Source organism: Bos grunniens, chromosome 24, assembly GCF_055505025.1.
Source record: "Bos grunniens cultivar Pamir isolate PY7600 chromosome 24, Bosgru_T2T1.0, whole genome shotgun sequence".
NCBI lineage: Eukaryota > Metazoa > Chordata > Mammalia > Artiodactyla > Bovidae > Bos > Bos grunniens.
In genome coordinates this window covers 45,874,575-45,900,105 of record NC_141188.1, presented here as the reverse complement: position 1 = coordinate 45,900,105, position 25,531 = coordinate 45,874,575, and the positions used below count along the sequence as shown (strand labels likewise).

At 45.0% G+C, this 25,531-nt stretch overlaps 3 protein-coding genes across 7 annotated transcripts in view; 2 read left to right on the top strand and 1 right to left on the bottom strand.

The window, feature by feature from the left end:
* SETBP1 (SET binding protein 1) overlaps positions 1 to 17,367 on the bottom strand; it is a 402,738-nt gene extending 385,371 nt beyond the window's left edge. For all 3 annotated transcript variants that reach the window (XM_086373343.1, XM_086373342.1, XM_086373344.1), the window contains exon 1: positions 17,229 to 17,367. The gene's annotated coding sequence lies outside the window, so the exon portion shown is untranslated. The remainder of the gene's footprint in view (positions 1 to 17,228) is intronic.
* Positions 15,487 to 17,587, top strand: LOC147346193 (uncharacterized). The gene is made up of 2 exons (XM_086372366.1): positions 15,487 to 15,493; positions 16,916 to 17,587. The coding sequence occupies exons 1-2, from the start codon at positions 15,487 to 15,489 to the stop codon at positions 17,539 to 17,541; spliced, it is 633 nt and encodes a 210-aa protein (XP_086228492.1). The 3' UTR covers positions 17,542 to 17,587.
* A 138-nt stretch (positions 17,588 to 17,725) lies between these two features.
* LOC147346192 (uncharacterized) lies at positions 17,726 to 24,285 on the top strand. 3 transcript variants are annotated; one of them, XR_015154017.1, is made up of 3 exons: positions 17,726 to 18,569; positions 18,663 to 18,773; positions 22,568 to 24,285. XR_015154017.1 is itself a non-coding variant. In XM_086373346.1 (2 exons), the coding sequence occupies exon 1, from the start codon at positions 17,726 to 17,728 to the stop codon at positions 18,542 to 18,544; it is 819 nt and encodes a 272-aa protein (XP_086229472.1). In that variant the 3' UTR covers positions 18,545 to 18,569; positions 18,663 to 19,542. The 3 variants fall into 3 exon arrangements, 1 of the variants encoding a protein (XP_086229472.1); XR_015154016.1 differs by lacking the exon at positions 22,568 to 24,285 and adding an exon at positions 19,210 to 19,542; XM_086373346.1 differs by lacking the exon at positions 22,568 to 24,285 and having other exon boundaries at positions 18,663 to 19,542.
* The last annotated feature ends 1,246 nt before the right edge of the window (positions 24,286 to 25,531 follow it).

Below are 25,531 nucleotides of genomic sequence, written 5' to 3'. Positions count from 1 at the left end.
GCACCACCAGCCAACGTACCCCGTGAGCACACGCACACGCTCACACACACACTCAGACGAAAGTGAAAACAAAAGCAAGGTGAAAACCGTTCGCCTTGTCACATTCCAGCAGCCAGTGGCTCCTCCAGAGTGGGCAGCACACAAAGGGCACTTTGTGCTGCTCAGGCCTCTAGGCCAACAACAGTTAACCAGTCTGTGGCTGATTGCAGGACCCGAGGTGAGAGAAGCACTATAGGTACAATAACATGCGCTTAGGAAATGAGCGCTCAGCAGGTCCCGGGGGAATAGAGGGGCGCGGGGAGGGATGTGCTGGGGAAAATACTGAGAAAGCAATCCAGAGACTGGGCCTGCCTTTCCCCAACAGTGAGGTGCTGAGTCCCTTACTTCGTACTTATCTCAGCAATGAATGCAACAAGACCAAGATCTCTTCCATACTTTAGACTGTGTAATTACACCCAGCATGGTCATAGACCTCTGAGACACTCCAAAGTGGGTACTGTGAGCCTACAGAATTATTTGTCCGAGGGCCAAGGGGAATCTTGCTTGGCTCTATGTGCTTCACGACCCAGATGTGTCCCAGGGAGTAAGTACATCCTCTCTTCTCCATGATCTGTAAAATGGAAGAATTTTTCCTAGTCTAGAACACACTCTCCACCTGCAGCCTTGAGGGAACTCTTACTAATCCTGGAACTTGGTGGAAATGCCAATTCTCAAGCCCCACCCATGGCTGCAGGGATAGACCCAGCACTCTGGCTGGTACCAAGCCCTCTAGGAAGTTCTAATGGGCTTAGACTTTGCCTGGTCTATGTGCTTACCCCTACCAACTGACTTTACCAAAAAGCACTACTACTTTATATTCAAAGGGAATTCTTGCTTACCGTTCATCAGTGGCATTTTATTCATCTATGCAATCCCAACACCTAGAACAGTGCCCAATGAATAATGGGCACTTGAGAAATGTTGGTTGATTGAACTAATAAATACACAAATCTCCTCATGCTGGGCTTCCCATGATTATCTACCTCTCCCATCTGCTTTGCTTCCAGGGCACATTCAGACCATCATCACGCTGACTAGTGCTTTCCAAAGTGTCAGCCTGGTAGAACTGATACAGCCCTTCACTTATATACTGCTACTGCTACTGCTAAGTCACTTCAGTCGTGTCCGACTCTGTGCGACCCCATAGACGGCAGCCCACTAGGCTCCACCATCCCTGGGATTCTCCAGGCAAGAGTACTAGAGTGGGGTGCCAGGGCCTTCTCCATCGCTTATATAACAGGAGTCAAAAGATGTGGACTCTGGACCTAGTTCTGACACCTAGGATCCCTCATAAGACTCTTTTAGCCTCACTGTCTCATCAATAAAATGGGGGGAAAGATGACTTCCTGATCTTCCTCATTATAGTTTTTTATCTTTTTTTCTAATGGAACTACATGCTTCTTATAAGTTTTTAAATAACACATACAATTCATAAGGTCTTACAGGCAAACAATGACAAATATCGGAAGAGTCTGCTGCCTCATTCTTGACCTTTCCCAAACTCTCCCAGAACTCCACATCCTCACCCCTACCTCAGCTCTTTATTCTGCTAATTCCATAAAGCTGGACATGTCTTTCATCTTTACATTGTGGAAGACAGTAGGCTACCCATATAATCCTCAGGCCAGAACTTTTTCCCCTCAAAACTCTGTAGAATGTCTTCTAGAACTTAAAGTAAAAGAAGAGAAAATGGAAGCCAGCCTGGTTTTGTTTCCTTTCTAGACAATGAGTTTTATGCTTTTCTAATTGAAAATTTTTTTATTATAATACAATTTTATTAACAACAATATGAGGAATGTGGATCTTACTTATTTTTCCTGGAACAGAGTGAGACTTTTGGATCTGAAGTGCAGGTTATTTCTAATTCAGAATCATTCCCTTCAATTATTCCTTTGGCTATTTCTTCTATTCAGTGGTTCTTTCTTTTTTTTTTTACCTCAGTTTAGAACTCTACTCTCTGTTCTCCATTTCTCTCATTTTCTCTCTCACTGTTTTTATTTCTTTATTTTGCATCATGCGAGAGCCTTCCCTAATCTAAGGTCCATAACACCAATTTAGTTTTGCCTTTCATCTTCCCTTTGCAGATTGACCTGTGGATGTTTAATTTTGCATTACACATTTTGCATCCCTGTGATCTTTCTTACTTTATCCATCCTTCTTTCTGCTAATTCTGATGCTTTTTCATCTCATAATGCTCTCTCTTTGTTACTTTATGGTCCTTCCCACCCCCCTCCCCACCCTCCGGGAGGCCAGGGGCGGGGCATTGGGGGGTGGGGGTGTAGGGGGGGTGGGGGGTGGTCATGATTCTTTCTGTTGCTGATGTCTGGTAGCAGTCTAAAATTCCTATTTTGCTACTGTTGTAAATAATATCATAATACTATTCTTTCTTCCTTGTTCTGAGTGCTAGGGCTGGTGCTCAGCCACTCAGTCATACCCAGCTCTCTGTGACCACATGGACTGTAGCCCTCCAGGCACCTCTGCCCATGGAATTTTTCAGACAAGAATACCGCAGTGGGTTGCCATTTCCTCCTTCAGGGGATCTTCCCAACCCAGGAATTGAACCTAGATCTCCTTCCTTGACAGGTGGATTCTTTACCACTGACCTACCTGGGAAGCCCTTGTTCTGAGTATTTCATCCCTAAGGTCTTGTGTTTTATTCTTTCTCTTTACTCACGCTCTAATGAAGAAAAAGCCATGCAAGGCAGCCTTGGTCTACAAAGAAAGTACTAGACAACTTTTTGACTCCACCTTCTATTCAGGTTGAAGTCAATCATAGTCCTCCTCTCAGAGCTATGGCTGTTATCAGTGATCTGGTCACCTCAGTTCCTCGCAAACAGTGGTGTGCTGGGGCTCATTAGAGCCCATCCATGTGAGTTCTTCCCAACTCCACCTTCAATAATGTCAAGTTGATAGCTTGAAAATCAGCTATGGTGGGAGTGTTTATACCACAAGAACAGCAAACTTAACAAATCAGGGCTTAAAAAAAAAAAAAATCTGGAGAACGAAGCATTAAGCATTTACACCACTGATAGCAAACATCTACATACTTCTGTTTGCAGGTTCTTCCGTCAGTTTCTTTACAACTCCGAATAGCTGAAATGCACAATGTGCACTGTCTCAGAGACTCTTTATGTCTTCCTCAGAACTTTCCTTGAGGAAATGTCTCTGCCCAGAAGTCAAAATCTCCTCCCAAAACTCCCTCCTCCAGTCTTGCCTATGTTCTCTGAAAGCTGTAGACTTTGAGAATATGTATAATGATGTTAGGGAAGAGACAGTCTTTGGTCGTTTTATTAAAGTTGTCCATGCGGAAGATCTGATGACGGCCTAGTTTTCTTGTTGACAGAAATTGTAAGTTTCTGATCTCAGAGGGACAAATTGTGTAAAAGGATGGAGTGTGAGCCTCTGTGGCTTCAGATAGGGAAGCAACTGTATTTTTAACTGAGGCTCGTCGGCATATGTAAGAATCCCTTCTCAAATTCCAGCAAGAGATGGATCATCTGTCTGACTTCTGCATTGGAGTGGTTCAGCATTCATCTTTCCACGTGTCTTCTAAGGTATTTAGGTGGAGAGTCAGAAGTGGCCTTTTCCTCTTGAGGGACTTTACATGTGTCTGGGATCCTCTTTTGCCCCCTTGAGTTAATGCCTTTTCATTATTCAGGCCCTGGTCTGAAAGTCTACCTGCTACAGAAGCACAGAGTAAAAGCTCCATAAACACCGATAAAGTGATCAAGCAATCCAACCCATGTTGTTGTTGTTTAGTCAATAAGTCATGTCTGACTCTTTTCTGACCCCACGGACTACAGTCCACGAGGCTCCTCTGCCCATGGGATTTCCCAGGCACAAATACTGGAGTGGGCTGCCATATTCTTCTCCAGGGGATCTCCCCAACCCAGGGACTGAACCCACGTCTCCTGCCTTGGCCTTCCCTGAGCCACTAGGGAAACAATCCAACCCTTGCCAGCTTCAGTCAGTGAGGCCAAAGGCAACTCTGCACACAGCTCTCTGACCCTGCAAACACAGCAGTGGTCTCCAGCAGAGAATGAAGATCAGACTCAGTGACTTTATTATGTTACGCGGACTTCCCTGGTGGCTCAGGGGTAAAGAATCTGCCTGCAATACAACAGCCAGAGGAGACACAGATTCGATCCCTGGGTCAGGAAGATCCCCTGGAGGGGAGCATGGCAACCTACTCCAGTATTCTTGCCTGGAGAATCCCACAGACAGAGAAGCCTGGTGAGCTACAGTCCATAGCGTCACAAAGAGTTGGACACAACTGAAGCAACTTAGCATGGAACCACACACACCTATATGGTACATTCCTGACCACAGATCACCTCCTCCAAGCAGCACTGTCTGAGTACTCCATCCAGCACATTGTAGAGCAGCATGTCCTGAGGTGCAGCTTCGCCCAAATCCCATTGACTTGCATAACTTCATATAATTCCCTAATTCCTCTGGCTGGCCTGTCCTTTCTTCACCACCTGGTTATCTCTAAGCCATTCTTCAATAATTGGGTCAAGTTTCACCTCCTTCATAAAGACTACTTGGGCCTTCCTTTTCTCGTACTTTTCTCTGTGTGTACAAATGTATACACACATATACACAGTCACACTCACAGATGTTCTTACTCTCACTTTCCTGGGCATTCTGCTATCAAAGCATTTGGCAAACTGTATTGCAATATTCCCTTATTTATCTCTCCCACCAGACCAAAGACTCCATAAGGAAGGGGCTGGGTTTTAAGTGGGTCTCTACCATATACCAGAGAATAGTGAACATGCTCAGTAAGTGTCCCACAGCAAGTGTCTAAACGATGTTTCCTCTTGAAAAGAGGAATGGAAGTAGCACTGCTTTGAGGTCATGGGTTTAGATTAGTTAACCTCTCTTTTCCGGTGAGCAACTGTGTTTTCAGGAATTATACTTAAACTGTTTGCTTCATTTGGAAACTTGGTAATAATTCTACCTCAAGGGTAAGGAGTAATTGAAGATCAAAACAAGATATTTATGAAAGATCATGTTGGGATCACCATAGTGGGTATTCAAAACTTTAAGTGAATTTGATTTACTCCCACAGTCTGTGTCACCCACACTGGCATTAGGCCAAATATTGCCTTCTCCTCCCAGATTCCAAGTAAAGCCTGAGGTTTGGGAGTTGGAGACCAACCTCCTCCACCACCCTTTACAATGGGAAGCACATACAAGTAGTTTAATTTGTATCCACTAATGAGTGTTTTGAAGTTGTTTGACTATTGCTTTCTTCTTGTACTTAGTTTGTCCTGTGGAGGAAATAAGACTTAATTCAACCACGAATTCCAGATTCATTTCTGCACTCTGCCATTTGGAGCTAAGTTCAGTTCAGTTCAGTCGCTCAGTCGTGTCTGACTCTTTGCGACCCCATGAATTGCAGCACACCAGGCCTCCCTAGGTAGACTTAGGCAAGTTCTTTTTTTCTCCCAGGGTCTTGTCATCCACATCTGTAGAAAGGGGAGGTGATGAGGTGAACTCTGTTGTCCCTTCACCTCTAACCTTCTCAGCTGCTGAGCCTTCTTTCCTCAACTTGACAATCAAAAACCTTTCAAAGACAGAGCTGGTACCCCACACCTCTTCATAGGTTTTACTGGCTCTGCAGCTCTGCTCAGTTATTCAGTTCAGTTCAGTTGTTCAGTCGTGTCCAACTCTTTGTGACCCCATGGACTGCAACACGCCAGGCCTCCCTGTCCATCACCAACTCCCAGAGTTTACCCAAACTCATGTCCATTGAGTTAGTGATGCCATCCAACCATTTCATCTTCTATCTTCCCCTTCTCCTCCTGCCCCCAATCCCTCCCAGCATCAGAGTCTTTTCCAATGAGTCAACTCTTCGCATGAGGTGGCCAAAGTATTGGAGTTTCAGCTTTAGCATGGATCCTTCCAATGAACACCCAGGACTGATCTCCTTTAGGATGGACTGATTGGATCTCCTTGCAGCCCAAAGGACTCCCAAGAGTCTTCTCCTACACCACAGTTCAAAAGCATCAATTCTTTGGCGCTCAGCTTTCTTTATAGTCCAACTCTCACATCCATACATGACTACTGGAAAACCCATAGCCTTGACTAGACGGACCTTTGTTGGTTTAGCCTAACACAAAACTAAGAATTGGTCTCTGTGCTCAGGGATCTCCATGACACGGAGAGGCAGAATCAAACTTCCGAGGCCGGAGGCCAAAAGCGTACTGTTAATCAACAGTTCCAGTTCTAGCTGCAAAAATAGTGCCTCCTCTGGGAACCAATAACACAATGCAATGGTAGAATCCTTGGGTACTGGACCCCCAGGGAAAGGTCTCAACAGCATTGCCTGGGCCAATCCTCCAGTTTAAAGGTGGAGCTCTGGTTTTGGTGTACTACCCATTCTCTGCATTTCTCCATGCAGTCAAGAAAAGCACACACTTGTAGTGGGAGAAAGGGTTGAGCATAATAAATGGTCTCTATAGGCATTATCTATTTAATCTAGACAACAGCCCTGTGATGCAAAAGACACACCCTCATACTAAAGATGTGGAAATGTAAATACAAATGTCTAGAGAGGCAATTTGCTCTGCACACACTACCTGTGCCAGATCCACAATCAAATTCAGGCTTGTATGATTCCAAAGTCTGTGCTTTTACTTAAAGATCATGATGTCTCTAAAACAAAGTGATGCCAGCTTTTGGCCAAATGCTCCTAGCTACTTTTATACATGAGTGAAAGTTGTCCAGTCGTGTCCAACTCTTTGCAACCCCATGGACCATACCACAGTCCATGGAATTCTCCAGGCCAAAATACTGGAGTGGGTAGCCTTTCCCTTCTCCAGAGGATCTTCCCAACTCAGGGATGGAACCCAGGTCTCCTGCACTGCAGGCGGATTCCTTACCAGCTGAGCCACAAGGTAAGCCCACTTTTATACATGGGAGCTCTAAAACCAGTTTGCCATTCGACTTGCCACATCACTTACATTCTCTGGGCATCAGTTTTCTCATCGGCCTCCTAATCTCTTCACCAACTTCTACAAGGAAAAGAAAAAAATAACATACACAGAACAGCACCTAAATAGGTTAAATATGTAGGGTTCACCTGTAAGAAGTAACTGTGATCATAATATCTTTTGTGTAAGTGTATTAAAGAAGACACCCACATAGTAAAGAAAATGATCCTAACTTTGAACAAGGAAATAGTATATAATAAGTGTCAAGTTTATTTGTTGATTTAAACCTGAGATTTACCCATTTTACAGATAAGAAAATGGAAGTAGAGATATTTGTTGAAATCACATAGGTAGTTCTGTCTGACCCCAACTGTCATTTGCTTTCCATTGAACCATAATGCCCCCAAGTCTTGAAATATCCAGCATTAGTAGTCACTTAAACTGATCCTCCACCATATCACATATAAACTGGGGATGAAAATGGTAGAGTTACCTGAGGGCAATGCAGCTAAACTGAATAATTGAACAGATAATAACTTCCCTAGTCTTTCTTTCAAGGCCCCTTAATTTTGACTGCACTACCTGTTCAGTCTTAATTCAAATTCCTTGACTTCTCAACCATCTGATTCAAAACTGCTTTGCTCACTGTCATTAGAACGTAAAGTGTAACCTGACACTTAGACGTTTGCGCTTCTGCCACAAAGGAGATGCTAGGCATACCAGAGAGTAAACAAATACTGGCTCCATTTCCTGTCCTTTATGATATTTCTCCTTCAGCTATCCTGAACTGACATTTAAATATTGCATTGTTACTGAAATTTGAACATGTCTCTCTCCAATTACGTTTTAAACTCCTGGAAATGAGCACCCATGTCACAGAGCTTTTTTGTTCCTCCAAGTGGCTGATTCCATTCCGAATGCTTACACATAGTTTTATTTTTTTTTGTCCTAAAGATGTCTCTTTTGAACTCCACACTGAAGAGCTGGTGGCTAACAGGACTAGTAGTAGGCAGGACAGTCAGATGCCAGGATCTTCTTGTGTGTGGCATGTGTGGAATTCCTCCAACTGGCACATACCTCTGCTCCTCACACCTACCCTCCTCACATTCTGAAAACTCCAGTCATGGCTCCCATCTCAGCACGGGAGACACAGCCTTGACCCGTTCCCCGCAGCACCCCACCCCATCTGTTGTGCTGACTGACACTCCACAGAGCCCTAGAGGACCATCTCTTGCTTCTACTCCTCCACTTGTTTTTAAGAGTTCTTAAGGAGTCTTCCACCAGATTGAAAACAGAGACAACTTCCTCTCCATCTCTTGGGGTCCCCACAGCACCCATCAGAGTCTATGACACTCCTGTTTAAATGTAAATGAGGCCTAGTTTAGTGGGCCCTAAGTGTCGTTCTTTCCGCTGCTGTCAGGAGACTTCAGACCAGCAAGGTGTCTGCTGTAGTGACCTGTGGCTCAATATCAGCCAGCTGGACCTTCAGCATCAGGGCCTCCTTGTTCCTGTCAGATGCAGTACATGATCACAATTAGCATCTGTTTCCTGGTGGCAATTTCAAATTCACATTCAAACTCTGTCCCATCTCTGCTCTTGTGCCAAAGCTAACTGGGACACCAAGAATGTCCCCTGGTTCCAGTTCTACCATCAAACCTAAAACCACAACATTCTTGAAGCCTTCCCCGACTGTACTTTATCCCTGATCACCCAAATAGCTAATTCCACTTAGATCATGCTCCCATTTTGGCTGCAGACTGATGCTTTCCATTTGAGCTAAGCCTGTCTCTTGAGATATACTGTCCATTCGTCAAGGGCAAAAGCCCCATCTCATACCAGACCTTTCTCACCCAACATTGCCAAGAACAATGGCACAAACTACAATGCTGAGACTTCAACAAACATTTGTGGATCCAAAACCCAACTGTAATTGAGCTCCAGAGTACAAAATAATGAGCAGAGAGAAGGCCCACAGGGCTTTCACATCAAATCATCCTTTTTAGTCACCATTATGAATCAATACTTAAAAAAAAAAAGTCAAAGCTCTCATTGCTTGAATAATAATAGGTCACAGACATACCACCCAACAACTGCAAGGGACTTGCCACCCAGAGTTTATTATTTTGCTACAAGCACAACTGTGCCCCAATTGCTTCTAATGGGAGTTCTCAGGCTACAACATCGGATTCATCAAATTTACCATCTCCAGCATCTACATCTTTCCAGACCCAAGCTGAAACCCCCCAAGCCCAATCTTTCCACTGACAAATCTCTCAATCTTAAACAAATAAAAGGAATAATGAAGACATTTCTTTGTACCTAATTAGACTAATCGAGTTGCTTGCCTTTTTTTTTTTTTTCATATCCCAAGTCCTAGAGTAAAAGTACCTGAAGCATCTCAGCAGCTTGTAGAGCCTTGCTGGTCCGAAATACTCCAACAGTGTGCTCCTAGGTAACTCAGAATGACTGCTGAACTCAGGTCAAAACCCAATTTTCCTATTTCCACCCCAACCCTAACCTCAGAGGCCTCTGGCTTTGGACAAACTGCAGGTCACTCCCTCTCATCTCAAAATGCATGCAAACCAATTCACGCATTGTTATTGAACACAGGCCATGAAAGGGCAGACTCTGATGTGAAGATTGAACAGACATCCCAGGAGCACAGGCATAGCCCTAACCTTTATGCCCACCGAATCTACACAAGAAAACAATGCCTAGCCCCCTAGACCCATGAGGTCCAAAAGCAACCACAGCAGAGATTCCAAACGCCTACTGAGCACAGAAGTAGTAAGCAAAGCCCAGAAAGGGAATACAGTACAGATTTTCCAGAAGCCATCTTCGTCTGCTTTGTCTGAGACAAGCCATTTCCCTAGTCTCAATTTGGTCACTTCATCAACAGGGGCCAGTTTTCAAAAGATGTACCGGATCAATCCTTTTCTTTCTTCCACGTTATTCACTATCGTATTTCTTTACATTTAACTAATCATCCCCCTCCTCTTCTTTCCGTGTCCCCAAGCCTGGCTCTTTGAGTTTCTCCTGGTCCCATGTCTCCTTCTGTAACTCTCACCACAGCAAACACTTAGCAAAGGTCACGATGTCTTAGTGGGAGTAACGTAGACAGTTGTTGGGGTGCTACTAAATGAGGTTGAGGAGTTCTGAGCTTTAAGAAACCTTTAAAATTCCTGGGACACTTCTGCCTATAGAGTCACAGAATTTCAGAAGGGGCCCCTCCTCCACAATAGTCCAAACTCTTTCTCTTTACTGTGGCTCAAGCTAAGGAGCAGAAAGGATTATCCTATACCACGTGCTGACCGGGGGCCAATCCAGCCTGCCACCAGTCTTGCAGGAGCCCGTGCCCAGAACTTTCCCTTCTGAGTGCATTTCTCTGCTCAGCCTTCTTTTCTACCGCAGCCAGGCGCACTCAGTCACCAAGGAGTGAGAAGCACTTGGACTTAAGTAACAAAGAAGATTGCATGGTTAAGTGCCAAAATGAGTGTGGTGGACAAAAAATGCAATCGAAATTTTCAGAGAAAGTCAAGAGCTATGTGGGCGAGAGTGGCGAGCAGGCTCTAGTAGGTACTTAATAAATATTTTGATGATTGAATGAATAAGTGAATCACTGACTGATAAGATGTACATGCAGTAAAGCATCATTAACTCTCAGGCTTTGCGGGAATAACTGAGAGTGGGTGATTGCCCCTGAAAGATAGCCAAAAATATAAAAAGTCATTGACATAAGTGCTTATTATTCACTTTGTCTAAGAGATTCTTATTGTGTTGCTTCACTGTGCAGAGCTTTCATGTATCTTAAACAACATTCACTTTTAATATTCTATCGCTGCATAAATTCTGTGATTCATTCATTCTCAGAAATCATTCATAAGTAGGACTTTGTGGGGGCAACCTTGGCCCCATCCTTCAAGGACTCACAGCCTGGAGAGGTGACTGACAACGAAGAGCAAAGCAGTATAAGCCAGATGCCCGGCAAGTGCTTTAATCCTGAAATGCTCTGGAAACGGCGGTGAAGAACTGAGAGCTGGTCAGGTGTCCTAAGAGGTAGACACTCTGGCTAAAAGGGACCAGTTGGGACACTTTCAGAGAGAAGGCGGTGACACAGAAGGAGCAGAAGTGTGGAGGTGGACAAGTGTACAAGTGCTCAGGGCCAACAAGGAAATCAGTCTAAAGGGAACAGAGGCCTATGTGTGCTGCATTAAACGAGGTTCACCGGTGAGTTCTGCAACATGCCCAGTGCAGGCTGCTGAGCAGGGCGAGCCAGGAATCATGGGAAAGAGAAAGAGGGGCAATGTAGAAGAGTCTGTGAAGATCGACCCTGATTCGAGAGAACTTTCTGGGTTTGCTGGGACAGATACAATCTTGCTATCGGTTCTGTTCTTTAGAGAGGATACAAATTCTGTCTTGACTGTCATTTCTCAGCCACTGTGGCTCCCTGATGGAAACCCCCCCCCCACACACACACACACACACTCACCACCCATTACCTGTCCTCTCTGTGGCTCTCCATGTCTTTTTTCTTTTTTCCTTGAAGAGTTAAGAATGAGAAGGAATTCTTAGTGCATATATATCTTTGCATATATATCTGAGATCAAGAGTCTCAGACAGTATTGAATTTGGACTCAAGGATCCATTAGTGCATCCTTGAGTCCAAATTTAATACTATCTGAGACTCTTGATCTCAGATATATATGCAAAGTAGGTATCCAAGAATTCAACTGATCTGAAATACATATACTATACACATTTTCTTTTTCCTTTGGTCAACTCAAGAGCACAAAACAACTATTCCCTGACTGTCTTAGAACACAAGGGGCCCCTACAGGCATTTCTAGGCATACCAAGAAGCTATTAATCTCCAAGCGATGGTGACAACAATCCCAGACACCAGTTTCCAGGAGGCAGCGTGGAAATCCTCTCAGAGTTCAATTATAGAAATTAGCTGGTATTATTTAATCCTCAAAACCCCTGTGAAGTAGGCAGGGTAAGCATCTTTTATCCTTATTTTACTGATTAGTTTACTGAGGCTCGAAGAGGTTAAATAACTTTCCAGGGACATTTAGCTGGGAAATAATAGGGACAAAATCCAAGGCAGATCTTGTCACTTCAGGTGTGATGCTCTTCACACTTTATCAGAGCCATCTGGTCCCATGTGGGCCACCAACTTGTGTCATTTCAGCAAGTCATTACATCAGTGGCCTCATCTTCTGCAAGGGGATAAAAGGCTTACCTAGCTTCCCGCCTTAGAAAATCAAGGGGGCAAATGTGATATAAAGATAGTTTTGAAAAGAAAAGTGCCGTGGATATAAAAAAGTTTGTTTTGATGCAAAAAGGTATATTGGGTCAGAGAAACATTTTTCCAAGGTGGCAAAGTTCTAAAACTCTTATCGACTCACCATTCATCCCTTCTCCCTTTCCAGCACTTGGAAAGGTAGAAGCCTCTACCTGCCTGGGGGTCAGCTTAGCTGGCCTTGCCTGTAACTTATTTCTCATGGATCTGCTGATGACAACCCATCATCAGCTCCTGGAAAGGGGTAGCTGCTTCCTCCCAAGAGATCCTGTGGACTTCAGGGATGCTCACATTCTCCATCTGACCCTGGCATTATTTGCTCTGAACTGGACAGAAAGTCAACTGCAGGTTTCTACACCAAAGGCCATTAAAAAAAAATCTTTCCTCAATCTTAGAGGGTACTCGCTTAAGGGGGTAAGAAAACCAACTCTGAAAGGGAAGCTGCTCTGACCCGATTCTGAAAATTCCGGATATGAAATGTAAGGGCCACTAAGTTGGACTCAGTCATCTACGGTCACCAGTTTCCCCCAATACTTGGTATTGTCTCAACCCAGTGTGTCTAAGGGGACATAAGAATCTAGTAGTAAAGCTAAGCGAAAATGGACATAAATACTTAGAGCCAAACAAAAATGTAAGTTGGCATCTTTCCCCTGAATTCATGAAGTAGTACATTCTGTGGGCATCTTGGTGTTTACTTTTCTGCACTTATCAAGCGTTTGGCTGCCCAAAAGTGTCTGCAGTTTCATGAAGAGTTTGTGAAACACCAGGGTTTCCTTTAGAAACAATTCTAAATGAAGTTCAAACCTATGGCTAGATCTGATGACTGGGCTCCTTATTTATGCACATGCATGCATGAGCAGTTGTGTCTGACTCTTTGCGACGCCATGGACTGCAGCCCACCAGGCTCCTCTGTCTATGGAATTTGCCAGGCAAGAATACTGGAGTGGGTTGCCATTTCCTCCTCCAGGGGATCTTCCTGACCCAGGGATCAAACCCACATTTCCTGTGTCTCCTGCACTTCAGGGAGATTTTTTACCCACTGAGCCAACTCCTTATTTAATCCTGACCCAAAACATTCTGGGAAGCTCACCAGGTTTCACAGTATACCATAAGATCATAGGATAGCAATGGAACTGGACTGTTTTGTACCCTTCTTCGCAGAACCCAAGGACCAAGCGCAGCGATATGTGGCCAGAATTCTATGAGCTTCCTTTTCTCAGGGCAGTGCTACCCCTTCAGGACAAGAGCAGCCTCCTGTCTCTGCTCCCTACTCCTCCATCCCGAAGAGACAGATCCCACACAGTGGGTCCCTGAGCAAACTCAGTAACATTATCTCATTTTTTAAGGCATTGCAACTTCTGACAACATTAATGTGTTAATAATAATTTATCCCATTCTCCTGGCAGGAACAAAACTGAAGCAACTTGAAATGCCATCAGCAAAAATTATTTATTTTCCATTCCTGAGCAGTGAAGAAAACAAGATCTCATTGGCCAGGTCCACTCTCAATAGCTATCTGGTTTCAATTAAAACTTCAAGTCTCCAAGGGAAAAACTGGCATTCTGAGTTGCTGAGGCCCAGCCAAGTTTCAGTGTCTCTACAAACTCCAGAAAGGATGTCCCATCCAACCAGCCAACCTCTCATCTTCCTCCTTTTGCATATCATATAGACTTCAGAGCAGAGACTAAAGTACAGCTAAAAATAATGACCAGGTTAAAAGAACTCTGCGCTCCTAGAGGTACATTTTTTGTGCCAGTGAAGTATTGATTCTGCTCCTAATGGAAATGAAAGTCAAGATAACAGCAGAAATGGAATCAGAAATCCAGGGGAAAGTACCTACCTATTTATTTCTTCTTCAACAAACTCCTGCCTCCCCCCACTGACCATTTTCAACTAAATTTTCTACAAAGATTCCAAGTACTGTTTTCTCTTTGCCCTCAGCCCTCATTTTTAGGTCAAGTGACTTACAAAGTAGCCTACCATGAATAATGCACACACAGGACCAGAAGTCCTTGTGGTACCAAAGGGGCTCCTTGGTTCACTCGAGGATACCCCTAGGCTTCCCCTGTGTGAAGTGCAGAACAGGGCTTGCCAGCGATGCCTTCCTGTGGGATGTTCTGATGTTAACATACAAAAGGTCAGATTACACCCGTTCACTTGCCCAGCCCATTCGTGAACATATAAGGCAGTTGATACTATCTCCCAAGCTATAACTGGCCCCTTCCAAACCATATCACTGCCTCTCAGTCAATCATCCTTGTATTCACTACAAACCATTCCCCACCTCCAATTTGTTTATTTCACTGACACATCTATTTTCCCTGCTAACAGAAACAAGTCTGCTTTCCTCCTCTGGCTTCCGATAGCATTCACTCACCACCTCCTCCCCTCTGCCCCCGCTCAGATTACTATAGTGGCTAGCAGTTTCCAGAGCCCAGCTCTAACACCGATTCAACTTCCCAAGACTAAGACTTTTATTTTCTTAATGGGGGAGGGGAGATGGTGTGCAAAGCAGCACTTTCTGCATACCTGGTCTCCTGTCTTCTCAGGCTACATTCCCTGAAGTTGGCAAATCTCTGTGTTTAGCCATACTCTTCTGATCTGCCCTAAAGCCCTTCTTTGGTAGCAGGCAAAGTAATTAAGTACAGAGGACAATACTGCATCTTCAACTTCACTGGGACTTCCAAGTGAGAGCAAAAGAGATCATGTCTCCTTTCAGGAGTCTTGGAATGGCAGAAGTCACAAAAAGCAGGAGAAAGGGGAAGGAGTGACCAAGGATTGTAAACTGGCTACATTTTAAAGTGCTACAAACTTTCTCCTCCCTCACAGGCCCCTGGACAGTTGGCTCCACCTCCCCATCCCAGCCAAACAACATTCAACTGGGGTGTGTGAGGGTAACTCTCTCGGAGCCTGCTGGTCTGGCCCCAGTGTTGCAGATGTGGCCGCATAGAACAACACCCTTCCTCTCCTCTCCTCTCCATGCTCTTCTTTCTGAGCCCACTCCTGCCCTTCCAAAACACATGAGCATACATGTGCACACCTACACACATGTTTTCAGGATAAAGATGGGCTGGGAAGGGCAACCTGATCTACCTGTGTAAACTACAGGATAGTAAGAGATGGGGCAAGACTGCCAGACAGTTTTGGCAATAATAACTTTATAAAGTTAGATTTTGCACAAAACTACAGGAAAGGAAAAACAGGATGAAGCGTAAAGGAATGAAAAGGAACAGAATTTTTAAAAATAATGTAAGAGGAAAACAAGTAATATTAGTATTTCCATAAAGACCATGGACTCCAACTAACTTTTTTAAAAGGTGTGGATAGTGGTGGAGGGGATGGGGAGGCTTGAAAGAAAAAGTAGCTGTGGTAGAATTCCAAAATAAACTGCCCTTTCAGAGGAGAGCTTCTGCAGGGATAAAGAGACACACAAATTGGCCTTTTAGCATTAGATGTCAACCATGAGATTATCAGGACAGTTTATTTGAAGCGGAAATGAATCGGAAATCCTTCCCTCAACAGTCCTCTTAGACCAATATATACACCATCAGAACCCACATAGGCACACATAAAGAATAAATGCAGCATCAAGGGGCAATAAGAACCCCCTCCCCACACCAGCAGTACCTCTAGCCTCATCTCATACTTCCAATTGCACAACTTTCCGATCTCCAAAGAAAATATTTCCAGTTGGATCCTATTTCAGAATTGTAACTGGTGCGGGTTGTGGGAGGAGGGGTGTGTGCAGCCTGTCGGGGATGGGGACTGGAAGACAGCATTTCGGTAGTTACTTATTTTTGTAGAGCCAGCATGCTCTACCGATCAGAAATTGCTATTACCCAACAAAGCTTCTATCACAAACAGACACCAAAAACAGCATCAGCGTTATCACCATCTTGCTAAAGATCTGCCCGGTCCAGTTTACCTGACTTTGTCTCTGTGGAACTTCTTGGACAGTATTGTAGTCAAAGGGATAATGGTTTGAAAGACAAAAACAATAAATCGATACTGAAGGGCTCCCTTTCAGGAGTTATTTCCCACTGGAAACCACCGAACGGGAAAGCCTGTCGTTAATTCCCAAGCCCACGGCTCCTCTAGAAACACACACAATGCGTGCTTTCAAAAAGGGCATTCGTCTGCTTTTAAGGGAATTCCTGTCTTTTCAGAGTCCCAAAACCGGAGAGCACGAGAGAGACTCAGATCCATTGATTAAGATTTTAAGAAAAAGACTAACACAGAGCTACGACACAAGCACACACCAACCTTCGCCGGCTGGACCACTTCTTCCCTGTTCTTCTTTCTATTAACCACACGTTAGATTCTGATACATCCCCCCCCCCCCCCACCAACCTACCCACCCACCCCCAAAATCCAACTAGATACAATGTAGCTCTCTAGCTCCACTTAACCTGCAAGTTACAAAGAGAGAGGGGGAAAAAAATATCCTGCCGCCTTCCCACTCCTTTCCCTACCCCCTCCCCCTCTTGAGTCCACTCCACCAACGCCAAACCCGCGAGCCCCAGCAGTCGGCGGCCGGACGGAGGGAGGGAGGGAGGGTGCAAAAGGCGGGGGGAGGGGGAAGGCCGGGGCGGAGTGGGTGGGGGGGGGATCAGATTAGGCCGAACTCAATAAGGTCCCAGACCTCCAGCCCGACGCTGCCACCCTCGCCGCCACCACCGAGTCACTTCAAATGAGCCAGCATCTTTGCCCACGGCCGGCTGGCCGGAATCGCGCCCATCCTCCGCAGCCTCGCCGGGACCGGCATCCCGCCCCTTCGGCCCGGTCTCCCAGTTCCCGCCGGTGCAAAGTCAAAGCCCCGGCGAGGCAGCGTTAACTTTTGCACGCAGAGAACACACACCGCCCCTGGCCCCGGGCGTGCGGGGGCCCGCGGCGCGGCGGGAGGCTGGGCGCCGAGCTCCCGGGCCAAGGTCGCTGCGCGTGCTCACCCACGGCTCCGGCTCCGCTGGCCCCGGCGCTCGGTCAGATCCCGGCTCCCGTCGCTCGCCCGAGCCCCCGAAGGTGCTGCTGCGGCAACTCCATGGCGATGAGCATCTGTCACACGGCGAGCCGCGGGCGGGCCGCCCTCGCTCGGGGGGCGCCGGGGCCCCCGGGCGCGCGGAGGCGGAGGCGAGCGGCGGGCGCCCCGGCCGGCCCCGCGCTTCCCGCCCGGCGCGGCCGCCTCCGCCGCGCCACCGATTTACAGAGAGAGATATCAAGGGGGAAAATGGCGTCTCCGGAGCCCGAGGAGTCCTGGAGTAATCACATTCACACACACACACACACACACACACACACACACACACGCCCGCACGCACACACTCGCACACCGCGCGCCGCGGGCCCGGCTAATTTTAGCAGGAACCCCCCTCCCAAATTATATATATATATCCCAGTCTATCCAATCAATGCTATTTTTTTTTTTTTTTTTCCTTTTCTTCAAAGGATGGATTGGAGCCTTAAAAAAAAATGTTGCCGGGTTCGGGCTCGCAGGAGGCAGCGCGCGAAGGGCGAGGGCGCTTTTGCTGAGCTGTGCAGTTCGGTCCGCGGCGCCGGGCGGCCCAGCCCGCCCGCTCGTCTGCCCGCGGTCGCTAGTGCTGCCACCGCCGCCGCCGCCGCCGCTCCATGGCCGCGCCCGCCCCGCGCCCCCGCCGCGTCCCCTCGCCACCCGCCCGCGTCCCCGGCGAGCGCTGGAGTGGGGTCGGGCCCGAGTGGCTGCCTCCCGCGCCCTCTCTCGAGTCCCGGAGTCCTAGTGAAAGGAAGGGGGAGGGCGCGGGCGGGGGAGGGGGAGGATCGCAGCGGCCTCGCGGCAGAACCCAGCGGGGACCGCCACCCCGCGATCTGCCTCGGCAGGGGTGCGGGCACCCCACACCAGCGCTTGCCCAGCCGACCAGGGGGCCGCTTCCCCGACTTGAGCCCGGGGGAGGCACAGCCAGGAACCTGCGAGCGACCTCTCTCCCTTCACCCTCCCTCAGTGAATTTCTGTGGATTTCGATCCATGGGAGGGAGTGGGGCTCGGGCCGGGGGTGAAGGAAAACAGTTCGTGGAGGCGGATCGGAGACCCCTCGCCGCCCTCGCGCCCCTCCCGCTCCCCCGCGCCCTCGCGGCCCAGTGGCGCTGCGCGCCCGAGTCCGCGGCGGAGACTGGGCGGCCGCGGGGACTGCCGCGGGCTCGGCTCCGGGGCTCAACACTGCCACTGTCTGACACAACAGCAGCAGTGTCGGGGGAGCTGCGCGGCCGGGGCGCGAGATGCGGTAGGCTCTGAAAACCGAGTGCACTTTTTTAACCCGGTAATTACATTTCAGGGGGTTATTATTATTATTATTTTTGTCAAGCGACATGCATGCATTCAGATGCATATGTGCATTTTCTCGTATTCACAGACATTGGACCGCTGATGAGGGAAAGACAACGAGAGAGACGACGCTGGCGTGCGGTTCTCTATTCAGGGTGGTGAAAAGAAGAAGGAATGTCTTCAGTTCATACAAAATGTGGTATTTTAATCTCCTTGACTATTTGCATGCGGGGCTGCAAAAGTGGACCTACTCAGACTACTCAGTGGCAACCCCAGGCAACTGAGGAATGTAACTCCCTCAGGGGCGTGTCTGCGTTATGGGACAATATAGAACAGATAGGGATTCAGAAAGGTTTTGCCAGTGGTTTGAACTCAAAGACGCGGGGGAGAGTTTACTCAAAGCTGGCATTCTGAGAGGACTCCTGCCTACCACGTTTTATATGGAGAGTTTTGGGACTGTGGATTGAGGAATGATTTGGTAGTGGTTGGGAATGACCCCCCAGTGTGATGTCAATCACATGTCAATCACATGTCAATGTGATGGGACAAATTACATCAGCCACTGCCGACCTGGGTCGGCTGCTGGTGTGAATTCTGTCACAGAGCCTCCTCACTCTCATCACTCTTTTTTACAGAAAGGATGCAGTGAAGTACAGCAACTCCCATCCTGGCCCATTTCCCTGGATCCGTTTCAGTTCGATCCTAAGTAGATCACTGCCCTCTGACCCAAGTGTTCTTACCAAAGTGCTTTTTTACAGAGAAACGTTCTGACTGGCCAGAAACGTTTCCTGTTACTCATCACAGCAAAAACTCTGTTAGAGCAATGTTTCAGTAGGTCTTCTGTGACCCATATACCAGAGTATTGTTATTAGTGGGAAGGTAATGCTTAATTAGGAAAAAAGAAAATCAGCAGGGCATATGAACTGATGATAGAAATAAAGATAAAGGCATAAAATATGATGTCAAAACAATGGTTCTGTGTGATCAAATGACTTTTTTCTGATTCCTTCTGTACCTAGATTTCTGAAACCCTGTCCCAGAGGCCCTAAAGGACTAAGATAGCATGTGGGTTGTTTTTTTTTTTTCCCCCTACACTTTCCAAATGGAGAAACTGAGCTCCAGAAATCAGAAGGGTTTGCCTATGAGCATACAGCTGGCTGGTGTCATCTGAGCCAGAACTGAAGTTTATTGCTCAAGTCCTTCCCTTCTATAAACTTAGCATGTTAACAGAGTCTTCCATCCTGTGCTGTTGTGTTTCTTTGAATAGCAGCTCAGAGAAGCACATTACATATTAAAAATTCAGTATAATAGATGATAAATAAGTCTACAGAATTACAGTGCAATAAAGTTTACCCAAGAGATCACCAGTTCAAACCCCATCATCTTAACGTTGAAGAAACAGAGACAGAGAGATGCAGTGGACTGCCCCCAGTCATTAAGTTAAGACAGAGCCATAAATAGACTCTGTGTCCTTTGACTTTTTATTCAATGTCCCTTCCTTAAATGTAGCCCATTTTTTGATCAAGAAGTGAGAAGAGGAGAAGGAAAGGGGGGTCTTCCCCCTCTTTATTTTATATAGCTATATATATAAAGTGCGCATGCTGCCGCTAAGTCACTTCAGGCATGTCCAACTCTGTGCGACCCCATAGACGGCAGCCCACCAGGCTCCCCCGTCCCTGGGATTCTCCAGGCAAGAACACTGGAGTGGGTTGCCATTTCCTTTTCCAATGCATGAAAGTGAAAAGTGAAAGTGAAGACGCTCAGTCGTGTCCGACTCTTAGCTACCCCATGGACTGCAGCCCACCAGGCTCCTCCGCCCATGGGATTTTCCAGGCAAGAGTACTGGAGTGGAGTGCCATTGCTTTCTCCGAAAGTGCACATACATATGCACAAATGTATCTACCTACACTAATATGCATTACATATATTTTTACATATTTGACATTTTTAGTATATAATCATGTATATTAATAATATAAAATATAACTTTGTATACAATAATAAGATGTCCCTGAAAAAAGTAAAGCCCTACCCCTGAACAATATGCTTGTTGATGGAGTGGGAACTGTATTCAAATTCTAGCTAAATATGACAGGAATTCTTATCTACTTTCCCTAATAGGCCACTTTCTGTTTATCTAAGAACCAGATCCTAAAACACTGAAAGTCTGAAGCTGGCAAAGAATTTCATCTGAAAATTAGTTCCATGCAATTTTAAGTTACCTATTCTGAAGGCCCCTGGATCCTTGAGAAAATAAAAAGACAATCTGAGCAGCTGATGGAAATGTACGCAACATACATGTCTTAGTCCTACATAGCCTCCAAAGTCAGCATCTTGCAGTCACTCAGCAAGTAATTATGTAGCATGAACTATATTAGACAAGATAGTAGCAACAAGAGATTCAAACTCAACATTCACAACCAAGAGAGATTAACATGCAAGGTTCTAACTACACTAATGTATGTAAATATCAGAAAGGGATGTTTACAAAGTACACAGAGCACAGATGCAGGAATGGTAGAGGGTGAATTCAGAAATCATATCTTCTTGACAATTGCTGCATGTTTAGTGTGGGTTGGCCAAAAAGTTCCTTTGGTTTTAAGTAACAATAAAGACATTTTTAAGGGGTTAGGGAGTATGTGGCTTCCCTGGTGGCTCATATAGCAAAGAATCTGCCTGCAATGCAAGAGACCCAGGCTCGATCTCTGGGTTGGGAAAATCCCTTGGAGAAGGGAATGGCAATGCACACCACTGTTCTTGCCTGGATAATCCCACAGACAGAGGAGCCTGACGGGTTGCAGCCCATGGGGTCACAAAGAGTCAGACATGACTGAGAAACTTCCATTTTACTTTCACTTAAAGACATTTTTTGCAAAGAATTTTATTGAACAACATATTTACCATTTTTTTCCACTATCTTCTGCCATTTTTCAGACAACTTCATAATTGTATCTTCCCAAAACTTTTTAAGTTTTTAAGCAAAGAACTGTTCTAGGTACCCTTTATAGTTTTCCAGGGAATTGAAATCTTTTCCATTAAAAGAATTCTATAAAGACTGAAATAAGTGGAAATCCAAAGGTGCAATGTCTGAAGAATACCACAGATGAATCAAAACTTCTCAGCCAAGCGGTAACATTTTTTGTGTGATCATCAAAGAAACATGTGATTTTGTATTACCATGATGGAAGATTATGCATTTTCTGTTGACTAATTCCAGATGCTTTTCATTGAGTGCTGCTTTCAGTTGGTGGAATTTGGAGCACTACTTGTTGGAATTCATCATTTGGTTTTCCAGAAGGAGCTTATGACAGAAGACTCCCTTCCAGTCCCACTGTATACACAACATCACCTTTTTTGGATGAAGACTGGTTTTTGTTGTGGTTGGTGGTGGTTCATTTGCAGGCCCCACAGGCTCTTCCATTCCACCTTATTGTACGGTATCCACTTTGTGTTGCTTGTCACAATTTATTTCAAAACTGGAACATTTTCCTTATATTTAAGTGGAGAGTGGCATGCAGAAATATGATCAAGTGTCTTTTTTTTTTTTTTTTTTTCTGCTTAACTTGTGTGGAACCCAAACATCAAACCATTTAACATAAACAAGTTGATGTGAATGATTTTTAACACTTGATTTGGATAGTTTGAGTATGTCAGCTATCTCCCATGAGGTATAACATTATTTGTTCTCAGTGTCTCTATTTGATCCCTGTCAACATCAACTGGTTTACCCAACCATGGAGCATTGCCAAGTGAGAAACCTCCAGCCCAAAACTTTACAAACCACTTTTGACTTGTTTGCTCAGTCACATTAACTTCCCCATACACTGCACAAATCTTCTTCTTTTTTTTTTGCATTTCAGTTGTGTTTCTACCTTTCTTGAAGTAATACAGCATAGCATGCCAAAAATGTTACTCTTTACTTCCATTTTCAATATTAAAACAGAGCTGCCCAGAAGTTTACCAATTTTGATAAGTTTTGTTTTTTTAATGCAGGCTGCTATGACAATATAGGACAGAAATGGTAAGGACTTAACAGAAGCAGAAGACATTGGGAAGATGTGGCAAGAATACTCGGAAGAACTGTACAAGAAAGGCTTAAAGATGCAGATAACCATGATGGTGTAGTCATGTACCTAGAGCTGGACATCCTGAAGTGTGAAGTCAAATGGGCCTCAGGAAGCATTACTATGAACAAAGCTAGTGGAGGTGATGGAATTACAGCTGAGGTATTTCTAATCCTAAAAGATGATGCTGTTAAACTGCTGTAATCAATATTCCAGCAAATTTTGAAAATACAGCAGTGGCCACAGGATTGGAAACGGTCAATTTTCATTCCAATCCCAAAGAAGGACAATGACAAAGAATGTTCAAAATACCATACAGTTGCACTCATTTCACATGCTAGCAAGGTAATGCTCAAAATCCTTCAAGCTAAGCTTTAGCAAGACATGAACCAAGAAATTCCAGATGTACAAGCTGGGTTTCAAAAAGGCGGAGGAACCAGAGATCAAATTGTCAACATTCTTTGGATCATGGAGAAAGCAAGGAGTTCTAAAAAACATCGCATTCTCCATTGACTACTCTAAGCCTTTGACTGTGTGGATCACAACAAACTGTGGAAAATTCTTAAAGAGACAGGAATACCAGACCACCTTACCTGTCTCCTGAGAAGCTTGTATGCAGGTGAAGAAGCAACAATTAGAATCTTACATGAAACAACAGACTATTTCAAAATTGGGAAAGGAGTACAACAAGACTATATTGTCACCCTGGTTATTTAACTTCTATAAAGGGTACATCACACGAAATTCCAGGCTGGAATCAAGATTTCCAGGAGAAATATCAACAACCTCAGATATGCAGGTGATACCACTCTAATGGCAGAGGAACTAAAAAGCCTCTTGATGAGGGTGAAAGAGGAGAGTGAAAAAGCTGGCTTAAAATTCAACAGTAAAAAAACTAAGATCATGGTATCCTGTCCCATCACTTCATGGCAAATAGAAGGGGAAAAAATGGAAGCAGTAACAGATTTTATTTTTTGGGCTCGAAAATCACTGCAGATGGTGACTGCAGCCATGAAATTAAAAGACATTTGCTTATTAGAAGGAAAGCTATGATAAACCTAGACAGTGTATTAAAAATCAGAGATGTCAAAGCTATGGTTTTTCCCATAGTTGTGTATGGATGTGAGAGTTGGACCATGAAGAAAGCTGAGCTCCAAAGAATTGATGCTTTCGAGTTGTGGTGCTGGAGAAGACTCTGGAGATTCCTTTGGATTACAAAGAGATCAAATCAGTCAATCCTAAAGGAAATCAACCCTGAATATTCTTTGGAGGGGCTGTTGCTGAAACTGAAACTCCAGTACTTTGTCTACCTGATGCGAAGAGCAAATTCATTGGAAAAGACCTTGATGCTGGGAAAGATGATTGAAGACAAAAAGAGAAGGGGGCAGCAGAGGATGAGATGGTTAGATAGCATCACCAACTCAATGAATTTGAATTTGAGCAAACTCTGGGAGATAGTGGAGGTGTGCTGCAGTCCATTGGGTCTCAAAGAGTCTGACATGACTTAGCAACTGAACAGCTAAGAGAGTTGTCACAATACAATCTAACAAAATTGTTTTGAATAAAGTTAAAGACAAGTAAGTGTCACTAGACTCACCTTATGGAAAAACACTAATAAACTTTTGGGCCAATCCAATATCTATTTAACATACACATTTCTTTCTGTTCCTTTTACACATATACCTTTGTCACCTATGTCCTGTTTTTCCAACCAAAGAAAAATTTTTGAGGACAGTGCTGTGCCTTGCACAGGCACTGTCAATAAATCTAGGCAAGAATAAATGTTCCCCTGATACCACCAAATAATTGACTTGCTGTTGCTCCCAGACTGTTGATCTATGCTTTAGGCATCCCTATGCCTAACTGGTAAAATGACCATAATAATACGGCTCCCACCCGAGGCTACACACCAGAGATACTGTATGCAGCTGCAACTTAATCATGCCTCTATGTGGCTTAAGAGCCAGACAAAATACATATATACAAGCAAGGTGCAATTCAAAATACAAAGGTAGGTCATGTCATTTTCTCATCTCTGAAACTAAAGGTAGAAAGAAACGAGTCAAACGCATCCATTCTTCCTTCGTAAGAAGTTGAGATCAAACCCTCAGAGCCAGTCATCTTCCCTTTTTGGTTCAAATACTGTATTGACTCTCATTTTTTTAGAAAATGAAGTGTTGTTTTTATCTAATATAGCGCTTCTCAACACTTACTGTGAATCAGAATTACCTGAGGGAATTACTGATGCTTGAGACCCATACTGATTTAATTGGTCTTAATAATAAATGCCTTGTGTGCTTCTAATATGCAACCAGCATTGATAATCACTGATCCAATAGAAAGGGCATGCCCCATAAAGTGATCGTGATACTTAGAAAGCACTTGTCCTCTTAAGTTTTGTTTTGTTGTTGTTCAGCTGCTAAGTCATATCTGACTCTTTGTGACTCCATGGACTGCAGCATGCCAGGCTTCGCTGACCTTCATTATCTCCCGGGGTTTGCTCAAATTCATGTCCATTGAGTCATTGATGCCATACAACCATCTCATCCTCTGCTGCCTCCCTCTTCTTTTGTCCTCAATCTTTCCCAGCGTCAGGGTCTTTTCCAATCAGTTGGCTCTTCCCATTAGGTGGCCAAAGTATTGGAACTTCAGTTTCAGCAACAGCCCCTCCAGTGAATATTCAGGATTGATTTCCTCTAGGACTGACTGGTTGGATCCTCCTGCAGCCCAAAGGACTCTCAAGAGTCTTCTCTAGCACCACAGTTTGAAAGCATAAGTTCTGTGTTCAGCCGCTTTTATAGTCCAACTCTCATATCCATACAAGACTACTGGAAAAACCATAGATTTGACTATACAGACCTCTTACGTTAGGTAGCATTAAGGAAGTTGTACC

Excerpts from the sequence above, each read along its gene's own strand:
- LOC147346192 (XM_086373346.1), top strand. The coding sequence starts at position 17,726 with ATGGATTGGAGCCTTAAAAAAAAATGTTGCCGGGTTCGGGCTCGCAGG.